Source organism: Spermophilus citellus (assembly GCF_964194105.1).
Source record: "Spermophilus citellus genome assembly, chromosome: 6".
Taxonomy (NCBI): domain Eukaryota; kingdom Metazoa; phylum Chordata; class Mammalia; order Rodentia; family Sciuridae; genus Spermophilus; species Spermophilus citellus.
Window position 1 is genome coordinate 111,574,489 of NC_138187.1, and position 11,298 is coordinate 111,585,786.

General features: G+C 33.3%; 1 protein-coding gene across 1 annotated transcript in view; it reads left to right on the forward strand.

The window, feature by feature from the left end:
• LIN9 (lin-9 DREAM MuvB core complex component) overlaps window positions 1–10,982 on the forward strand; it is a 68,234-nt gene extending 57,252 nt beyond the window's left edge. The window contains exons 12-15 of the mRNA XM_081299726.1: window positions 4,918–5,043; window positions 8,617–8,796; window positions 8,949–9,046; window positions 9,510–10,982. Coding sequence (XP_081155852.1) covers window positions 4,918–5,043; window positions 8,617–8,796; window positions 8,949–9,046; window positions 9,510–9,615 — 510 coding nt within the window. The 3' untranslated portion in view covers window positions 9,616–10,982. The remainder of the gene's footprint in view (window positions 1–4,917; window positions 5,044–8,616; window positions 8,797–8,948; window positions 9,047–9,509) is intronic.
• The last annotated feature ends 316 nt before the right edge of the window (window positions 10,983–11,298 follow it).

An 11,298-nucleotide genomic window follows, 5' to 3' on the forward strand; every position in this document is an offset into this window, starting at 1 on the left:
TCCCAGAACATAAAGTTGAAAACCAGAAATATAAAATATGAGAGAAAAATTGAGAAACACAGAGAGCCAATCTAAAAGGTCCATTCAACCAATAGGATATGCAGAAATGGAGCAGAGAAAATGGAAGTGAGTTACTAAAATAATGATAGAAGAAAATTTCCCAAAGCTGAAGAAGAAAAAATTACCTAACACTGTTTATTCTTTTTTTTAATACATTTATTTTTTATTTGTAGTTGGACATGTTATATTTATTTATTTATTTATTTATTTATTTATTTATTTATTTATTTATTTATTTATTTTTATGTGGTGCTGAGGATCAAACCCAGGGCCTCCCCTGTGCTAGGCGACTGCTCTTACCACTGAGCCACAACCCCGCCCATTATTCTTTTTTTTTTTTTTTTTTTGGCAGGGGCAGGGGGATCGTTACCAGGGGTTGAACTCAGGGGCATTCCACCACTGAGCCACATTTCTAGCCCTATTTTAGAGACAGGGTCTCATTGAGTTGCTTAGCACCTCACTTTTGCTGAGGCTGACTTTGAACTTGTGAGCCTCCTGCCTCAGCTTCCCAAGCTGCTAATTCTTAATATTGATTAGTATCTTTCCTACCTTAATCCTAGTCTTACCCTGTAAAACAGGATGTAGCAGACTAACTAGGTTTTAGAGAGTAAGACTTCTTTCTGTATGGTAACTATTAAAATGTGTGAAGACAGCTTACACCTCTCCATCTTCTATTCCTTTTCAAACAAAATATTCTGTTCCTTCCATCAGTTTTCTAAATGTTTTAAGTGAAGCATTGGTGAGTGTGCATGGAAGTGAGCAGACTCATACACTGTATGTAGGAATGTAAGTTAATGAAGAAGGCAGCATGGCCATATTAAGTCAAATTGTACTTCTGGAGTATCATTCTCAAAAAGTAATCACATATAGAGCTGGGTTTATGGCTCTGTGGTAGAGCACTTGCCTAGCACATGTTTGGCACTGGGTTCGATTCTCAATACCAGAAATAAATAAATTAATTAAATAAAGGTTCATTGACAATATATTTTTAAAAAGTAATCACATATAGGTATAAAAATGTGCATACCAAAGATGTTCACTGAAGCATTGTTTGTAATAGCAAACAATTGCAAATGGTTTAAATGGCCATCCATAGAGAACTAACCTATTAAATCCACATTCTTACACAATGAACTGATAAATCTATTATATCCTCTCTTGTACCCTCAAAACATTTCTTTATAAAATGTCTACCTTATAAACCATTCAAGAAAATCATTCATTACTTTGTGGTCATACCTTGTTTTGTGGTTCATATGTTTCACCTGATTCATGTAGTCTTAATTCAATATCATATTTTTACCTTTTTAAAAATTAACTTTGGCCAGGTACAGTGGCACATGCCTGTAATCCCAACAGTTTGGGAGATTGAGACAGGAGGATTGCTAGTTCAAAGCCAGCCTCAGCAAAAAGGGAGGCGCTAAGCAACTCAATGAGACCCTGTCTCTAAATAAAATACAAAATAGGGTTGGTTGGGGAAGTGGCTCAGTGGTCAAGTGCCCCTGAGTTCAATCCCTGGTACCAAAAATAAACAAATAAATAAACTTTGATTGTATGTATAAAATCTGAATGTATTCTAAAAATTACCATCTTATTGAGTTTGATGTGTTTTCTTTTTTTCTTTTCTTTTTTTAATGTATTAAGTACAGAACATATACGATTGGAGATTTGGGGGGGTAAACTTTTTTAAAATAAATGTCATACTAGACAACATTCTGCTTTTCATTCTACTATATCAGTAAATATAAATCTTTTTAATCTTAGTATTAAAAGATCCTTATGTTAGCAATCTGATAGGTGAAAATAAATACTAGGTCATTTTATTTTGCAATTCTAAGGTACTAGTGGAATTAAGCATCTATTGAAAAGTGGTTAATATGTTAATTGGCCATTTATATCAAATTTTTAACTTTGTTTCTGATGTTGTAGGATAGAAAGTTTTAACTTTGATGTTGTCAGATATCAGTCTTCCCACTTTTCTGTTCTTTGGTTTTTGTACCTTGTTTAAAAAAGCTTCTGGAAGCTGTGTTGTAGCTCAGTGGTTAGAGAATTTGCCTAGCATGTATGAGGCACTGGGTTTGATCCTCAGCACCACATAAAACTAAATTAATTAAGTAAAGGCATGCTGTCCATCTATAACTACAATAAAACGTTTTTAAAGGTATAAAAGAGGATGAGAAATTAATTTAAAAAATGGCTTCTCCAGCTCTTGTTTGTGAAAATCCTCCTAAATCTTGTAATACGTTCATGATTTTTTATATTTAGACTTTCAGTTTATCCTAAAACTAGTTTTGTGAATGACATGAGGTAGATATCTTTTTTCCTAGATCACTAGTTTTCCCAATTTATTAATAGTTCATCGTCTTCAATTAATTTGAAAGGCCAACTTTGTACTAAATTTCCATACATATATATACACGTAAGCATAAGCAAGCGCAAGCCAAACCAAGCATAAGTAAGCCAAGCATACAACACACATATGTGAATTCAGGATATATTAAAGACTAGCCACAATTCTTTAACATTTATATATTTGTTGCCCATGACAATATTATGTTGATTTGATACAAGAACAAGTAAATGGTGGCATTTACCCTTCTCTTTCAAAATTGGTTTGATCATACTTGTACATTTTTTGTATATTAATGTTTCATAATTTGGGTGTTTAAAAAGCTAAAAAGTTGAGAAATTTTTCATCATTGAGGATATTTAAGAAGATAGGCTGAAGACTTTGAGAACAGTATCATAAAAGGGAACTCCAAAAGTATTTTGAGATGTTGGAGATATAGCCAGATGATGGGCTAATATGTGTTTTTAGTTTTAGAATTTGTGATTCATTAGTCACGTCACTCTGTTTTCTAACATCTTAGCCCTCTCCTAACTTTGTATATTTTGATGTCTATATGAAAAACTTCTTTATTTATTTTGGTACTTAGAATTGAACCCAGGGGTGCTTAAACACCGAGCCACATCCCCAGCCCTTTTTTGAGACAAAGTCTTGCTAAATTGCTTAGGTCCTTGCCAAGTTGCTGAGGCTAGCTTTGAACTTGCAGTCCTCCTGCCTCAGCCTCCTGAGTCGCTGGTATTACAGGCACATGGCACCACATGCACCCCAGCTGTGTCTTTATTTAAGTTATTCTTTAAAATGTTGAACACAAAAGCTAAGGATAAAAGCTTTTGACACTCTATGCAGGTTGATACTGGGCCATTAATGATTTTTATTTTTTATTAACTAGCTTGAGTCTGCCAAAGTATATACTTATCCTCAAGATGAGACTTGATCACCAGGCATGGTGGCACACACACCTGTAATCCCAGTGACTCAGAAGGCAGGAGGATCACAAGTTCAAAGCCAATCTCAGAAACTTAGCAAGACCCTGTCTCAAAATAAAAAAGGTTGGGAATGTATAGTTCAATGGTTGAGTGCTCCTGGTTTCAGTTCCCAGTACTGCAAAAAATAATGATATTCATGTTTATGGAATACTAATGTGATCTTTTGACACTTTTATATTGTATAATGATCATATCAGAGTAATTAACATAAGAAGGCGATGGAAAAAGGAGTATTGTTGCTTCCTCAGAACATGATGAGTTGCTTTCTCAAAAATCCTGAAGAGGTTCCTGAAGGTTAGCTTTGATTAGAGAGGTCTCATTGCCATCATGTATCGCTAGAATGGAATGGAGAGTGATTTATTAGAAGTATTGTGAAGAGGGTAAAGGAATTGGCATTAAAGTACATTAAGTACATGTTCTTAGGAAGCAAACATAAAATGATGGTAATAATTTTTTTAAAAAAATATGTATTGGGGGCTAAGATTGTGGCTAAGTGGTAGAGCGCTTGCCTGGCGTGTGTCAAGCACTGGGTTTGATTCTCAGTGCCACATATAAATTAATAAATAAATAAAAATAAAGGTCCATCAACAACTAAAAAATACTTTTTAAAAAAAGTATGTATTGGGCTGGGGTTGTAGCTCAGCAGTGGAGCGCTCGCCTAGCGCGTGTGAGGCACTAGGTTCAATCCTCAGCACCACATATAAATAAATAAAAGTATTGTGTCCAACACAACTAAAATGTGTGTGTGTGTGTGTGTTAAGTATTTTCTATATATAGGAGACATGGTGTTGGCACATATTATCTCATTTAATCTTTGCAATAACCCCTTTAGATAGGAATTTTTATTATTTTCATTTTGCAGATGAGGAAACTGAGGCAAAGGAAGATTAGGAACTTGCTTAAAGACCCAGCTAGTAGCTGATAAAGAGTTGGAATGTGAAAATATATCTGATTCTAGCACCCATGCCCTTAACCATTATGCTGTATTGAACTGATTTTAGGTAGAATTAATTGAATTTAAACAACTAGAACACTTCATAGGAATTCATGCAATTTTTTAATGACTTCATATTTTGAAAAAGTTGAAAATTAAAGATTATACATGCAAATTCATTAACATTTTGCTCCATTTAATTTCTCTGTATAAATATGAAATCTCTTCTTTCATAAAGTAAATGTCAGACATCATGACACACCTAAAGAACAAGGACCAACTCCTTAATAACCATACCATTATCAAACTTAAGAATTATAACTGGTCTGGGATTGTGGCCCAGCGGTAGAACACTCACCTAGCATGTGCAAGGCCCTGGGTTCGATTCTTAGCACCACATAAATAGATAAAATAAAGGTATTGTATCCAACTACAACTAAAAAAAAATTTTTAAAAAGAACTATAACTTTGAGTACAGACAAGTTTGTTAAGCTTTAGTTTGTTTTGGATACATCAAATATTTTGGGTAATTTGAAACTGAATTACTAAATAAAAACCTTGCCAAGATCTAATTTTTTTTTTCTCCTCAGAAATCTTATTCCATGCCCATCGGCATTGAATTTCAGCGGAGATATGCAACAATTGTTCTAGAACTTGAACAGCTGAACAAGGACCTAAACAAAGTTTTGCATAAAGTTCAACAGTACTGCTATGAGGTAGGTGATTTGTGTGAATTTCCCTTCACTTTTTTGTTTAAAGCTTAATACTCTTACCTTCACAATTTAGAAAGTCCAAACTAAGTCAATATCTTTATAAGGCCCTTTAGCAGAACCATAATTGGTATAGATTTTTACTCTTGACTTCAGTGTTGAAGAGTGCTTTGTACACAGTAAGCTATCAATTTGTAGTTACCAATTACAAATGTTAACAGCTCTCAAAAAAAATTTTTGTTCCAGAAAGAAAATAATTATCCTTAATTCCAAAGATCATGTTATGTTTGGTTTATTTCTTCTTAGTTTTTTGTTTGTTGGTTGGTTTGAGTTTGTTTGATTTTTTTTTTTTTTTTTTTTTTTGGTATCACTACCTGCTTTTTTCCAGAAAGTTATGATCATGCTGTGTATACAATTTTATTTCCTCCTCCTTTAAACTTTACGTTAGTACTATGAGTTCTTAAACTTCAGATATGTAGATCAAATGGTTTTTTTGTATTTATCATTCATATATGATTTTATTTAGAAGGGTGTTTCAACAGTTTGATTGGGAGCTTTTACTAAAGGAAATTATTGAGATGTGCTTAGAATGCTCCTGCATTTGCATTCTTTGAAATTGTTTTTCCAGTAGAGTCACCACTGTGAGATTCTGAAATGGTTGGCTTTTTATTCTAATAAACTCATAGATAAGTCCCAAAATTTTTCCAGAAGGTAGTATTATCTATCCATTTGGATTGAACTGAGAGAATGAACTGTGGTCACCTATAACTAAACTCTTGGTAGAGTTCAATCATTTCTTTAGCCATTCATTTATTTTTATTTTCCTGATTGTTGTCCATCATGTGCATAATAATATGTATTGTTCTAGTAAATAGATTTTTTTTCCCCTGGACTAGTAACTATCCACAAGAAGTATAGACCAAACAGTTTAAGATAATATATAGCAAAGCTAATGACACATGCAGAAATAGATTGATCATCATATCTTTTTATAGTATCCAAGTTCATTGATGGTGATAGGCTCTTGTGAAAGTACAGTATCAATATTAAAGTAAGAACATATTACAGAAAATACTATGAGTAAGCCGTTCTAAACCTAAATATATGTGAACACATATGTACAAAAAGACATATAGTAGAGTGATCATAGCATCACTGTTCATTATCACTAAAAATATGGAACTACCCAAATACCCATCAATAAATGTGGTGTAATTATACAATGGAGTACTACCTAGCAATAAGAATGAATGAACACAACTGTAACATAGTTCCATGGATGAATCTCACAAATACAGTATTGAACAAATAAGGTTGGGCAAAAAAGAATAGATATTTGATGATATCACTTTTTTTTTTTTTAATTTTGCTGTACTAAGAATTGAACCCAGGGGGCTTTAAACCAGAGCTACATCCCCAATCCGGGTCTCACAAAGTTACTAAGGCTGGCTTCGAACTTATAATCTTCCTATCTCAGCCTCCTGAGTTGCTGGGATTACAGGCATGAGTCACCACCTGTCTCATAGCTTATTTTATTTATATAATATAGGTGTATATGTGTCTGTGTCTGCAGAGAGATCCTAGGAGCAATGATACCCTTAATAGTAAAGAACACACCTAACGCCCAGACCTTAGTCTAATACTATCCTCCAATAAAAGGTAGTAGGGATCTTTGAAAAAGACGCTGACTCTAGGCCTAGGGCAGAGAAAGTGGAAGATTAGCCTGGATCTTCTTATTAAACCTGGTAAGTAAAATGTACCCCCAGAATCATGGTGATATATTAAACAAAGCCAGCTTGACAGAGTTCCTGCTGGCCAAAGCTGAGACACTTTGATAGTCTGAGCTTTAAAATAAGCAAATACAATAAGAGTTTATAATCTATAAACGTTTTTTAAAAATCCATTAACCCATACAGAATTAACTAACTCATTAATTTTCAAGGGAAAGTTATTTATAATAAAATGCCAGCTAATGTAGGAGAAATAATAAGATTAAGAAAAATGCCATTTGGGGTAGGGCATGGTGGCATAGGCCTACAATCCCAGTGGGTCAAGAGGCTCAGGCAGGGGAATTAGGAGTTCAAAGCCAACCTCAGCAATTTAGCAGGGCCCTCAGCAACTTAGTAAGACCCTGTCTCAAAATAAAATAAAAAAGCCTGGGAATGTGGCTTAGTGGTTAAGCACCTGTGGGTTCAGTCCCTTGTAGCGAAAGAAATAAAGTGGGGGTGGGAGAGGAAGGGAGAAAGGGGTGAAGGGGAAAGAAGAAAAGAAAAAGGAAAATATTGTTTAAGCTGGGGGCATAGATCAGTGATAGAGCACTTACCTAGCATGTAAGACCTACTACCAAGAAAGAAAGAGGGGGCAGGGGAGTGGGAAGGAGAGAGGAGGAAGGAAGGGAGAGAGGGAGGAAAAGAAAAGACAAAGACCATTTGGCAGCCATCATAATAATAATTAAACAGACAAGAATGGTGAATGGGTGCTAAAACTGGTAGATGAGTTCAATGACAAATAGCTTTATATAGCCTCAAAGTATCTCTTCACAAACACTTATTAGTTAATTACAAAGGGGAAGTTCTTTTCTGTGGGGAAATCTGGCAGGCACTTAACTACCTAACAGTGGTCAAAGATGCCATCGCCAGTAAGGTGCTTTCTAATAATGATACAAAGAGAAGAATTCGGCATCATGCTTTGGTACTTCTGCTAAAAATGTATAACTTTAGTCTAATCACGAAGAAACAGACAAACCCACATTGGGGGATATTACAGAAAATAATTAATTGACTGGTGCACTTCAAAAAGATCAAGGTTGTGAACAACTGAGGAACTAGTCTAACAAAAAGAAACATGACATTCAAGTGTATTATGAGGAGAAAAGTAGCTGCACATAGAGCATTGTCTGGATAATTAATGAAACTTGAATATGGACTTTGGATCAGAAAATGGTATTATATCAATGTTAAATTTCCTGATAGTAATTATCGCATTCTGTATGTAAGAGAATATCTTTGTACTATATTTAGGGGTAAAGAAGTGTACAATGTTTATAGCATATTTTCAGATGGTGAGGAAGGAAAATAATATATACAAACAGAGTGAAAAAGCAAATGGCAAATAATTTGTTTTTGTTTTTGTTACTGGGAATTGTACCCAGAGGTCCTTTGCCACTGAAGTATTTACCCAGTCCTTTTCATTTTTTATTTTGAAAAGGAGTCTCAAAAGTTGCTTAGACTGGTCTCTAACTTGTAATCCTCCTGCCTTAGCCTCCCAAGTCACTAGGATTATAGGCTACAAAAGGCAAATCAATTGGAGTAAAACAATCAATAAATAGTTGTGGGCTAGGACTTATCAAGAGTTTTCTTTTTATTTAACTTAGAAGTTTAAAATTATATCAAAATTATAAGATATGAAAAATGCAAAACACATTAGGGGAAAAAAAACACTGTTGGAGGAAAAAATCTCCAAAGATTGAACATTGCTTTAATTATAAATGTTAGTTTTGTGAAAAATCCAAATATGAAACACAGAGAAATAATAATGGCCTCATTATTTATATTGCGTGTTTCAATTCTCTATATTTAGCTTGCTCCAGACCAGGGACTCCAGCCTGCAGATCAGCCAACAGATATGAGGAGAAGGTGTGAGGAAGAAGCACAGGAAATTGTTCGGCATGCAAATTCCTCAACAGGACAACCCTGTGTTGAAAATGAAAATCTGACAGACTTGATCTCCAGACTTACAGCTATTTTATTACAAATTAAGGTAAATTTCAGAGAAAATTATTTTTTAAATTTTGACACTAAGCAAACTTTGCTAATTTGTTGCTAAGAAATCATAATTTGTAAATTATATCAAATATTTTATGTCTATTTTGAGCTACAATTCAATTACATTTTCAAATTTTTTCCTTTTAGTGTCTAGCAGAGGGAGGAGACCTGAATTCTTTTGAATTCAAATCACTTACAGATTCGTTAAATGATATCAAGAGTACAATAGATGCTTCTAATATCAGGTAATTCATTAGGCATACTCTAATCATTTTTATGTTAAATTCATAGTTATTTTCAGAACAAATTTTAATAATTTTGCATATTGTGAAGTATGCATTTACATTTTTATCCTTTGGATGTATTTTAAAGAACTTTCCAGTTATACTGTTGACAGAATAGAAATTTCACATGGATTTTCTATGTAAGGAATTGGGAGACATATAATATTTAGTTTGGGTTTAGCTGAAGGTCAACATAGAAGTAGACCTTCCCCAGTCAGGAAGAGGTTTGTCCTGCTGCTCATTTGCTTCTTTACCCCATAGCTTTTCAATGTCACTGAAGTAGAATTATGGCTAAAGCATAAGAAGAGATATGAAGTTGTTATCTTAGCTATTTTCTAACTAATATTCAGCTCTTCCTTTTTTAAAAATTGTTTTTCATAATTTTGTGAAATGAAATCTTTAACCATGTTTCTTCTTTCTTTAGTTGCTTTCAGAATAATGTAGAAATCCATGTTGCACATATTCAGAGTGGCTTGAGCCAGATGGGAAACTTACATGCCTTTGCAGCAAACAACACCAACAGAGACTGAGTAGAAGATTTAAATATTTCAACTGCATAGGACATTGTTTTTGAGAAGTTCTTTTCCTTTATATAGGCTTCCAACACCAAATAACCTAACTGCTGGAAAACAAGGGAAATTTTAATCTCCAAATAAGTCATTTTAATATACTGTACTGCTTCTTAAACCAGCATTGCTGACCAGCATATATTTATTTTTCTTTTATTATTCAAATGCAGTAGCATTGCTTGTGTTACGTATGTTTATTAGCAAGTATTTTTAAACTGAAAATATCTGAACATAATATAGTTTCATGGAAGACTATGTTCACCATTTTTTAAAATATGCATGAATTCAACCCAGCACATGCAGACAACTACTGCAATGGAGAACATGAAGAAACATGGTCTTTTTGTATGTAATGGTGGCAATGTGGAAATTCCATCTGGAAAATTACCACTCTAGTGGATTTAGTTGATCACCGTCTTGGTCTTCAAAAGATAACATCGGAAGGTGTGGGAAGCCCTAGTTTTCAGGAAGCCACTGGAATATAGATGGAAAATATGGACTTTACAAGTATATGTGATACATACTTGCAATGTGACATGGTTCTATAAATCATTTTATAATAATAAATATTTAATTTATCATAATTTATAAAAGAATCTTTTGTTGTTTGTCTGTTGAAAGAAAATGAAGGAGCAGGAAAAAAACATTACTGCAAAATGCTAAATTTCAACAAGTGGATTTGGCATGTCTTTCCCGTCAATTCAGGGCAAAAAGTGCTGTTGTTATGAAATTTATTAAAAGAGAAAAAAAGACTGATAACACACTATTTTCATATTTTTGTTTATTTGCACAACTTTTAAACCAGATTACTGGTTAAAATCCAACAGTACACAATTTATAAAGTAAAAATATTTTATAAAGAAAACAAAATCATCAATGTTGTGAAGTACAGAAGAAAGGTTTGGTTTGGGTTGATTGTTTTGTTTGTTTTTTGTTTTTCTTTTTTAAGGAAAACCCTGCCTAAAATGTTAACTTTGTAAAAAATATGTATTTTAATTTTTCTTTGTTTTAATATAGAATATTATAAAGTCAAAATATAATAAGTTGTTTTCAAATTTGGAGTTTAAGACATAGCTATAGAGGTGGTTTTGATTCTTTTAGATGGTCTCATAAGATGAGACTTTTTATACGTTAATGTACAATAAAATTGAAGATTATTTTCCATTTGAAATTTTTGTATAGTTTAAAAATGCTTCTGTATTCTTTGTTGGTATTGTGCCATTGCAAAACTTTAGTGCAGAGTTTATATTTAGCTAAACTGTTATGTTAATTAAGAAATGCATAAATCTTTTATTCTTAATATTTGTAATTCTAAATAAATTGATCTATGAAAATTAATATTATCTACATTCTCATTCAATACAAATTGATAGGTATTCCCTCTATTTTAAAACCTTTAAGAATTAAGTTTGTAGGGGAAACAATACAGAATAATTATCAAGTCTTTTTTTTTTTTTTTTAAGTAAGACATGAGATAGAGAGGTGAAAAGCTTTTTTTTTTTTTTTTTTTTTTTAGTTTTCGGCGGACACAACATCTTTGTTTGTACGTGGTGCTGAGGATAGAACCCAGGCCTCACGCATGCCAGGCGAGCGGGCTACCGCTTGAGCCACATCCCCAGCCCAATTATCAAGTCTTTTTTTTTT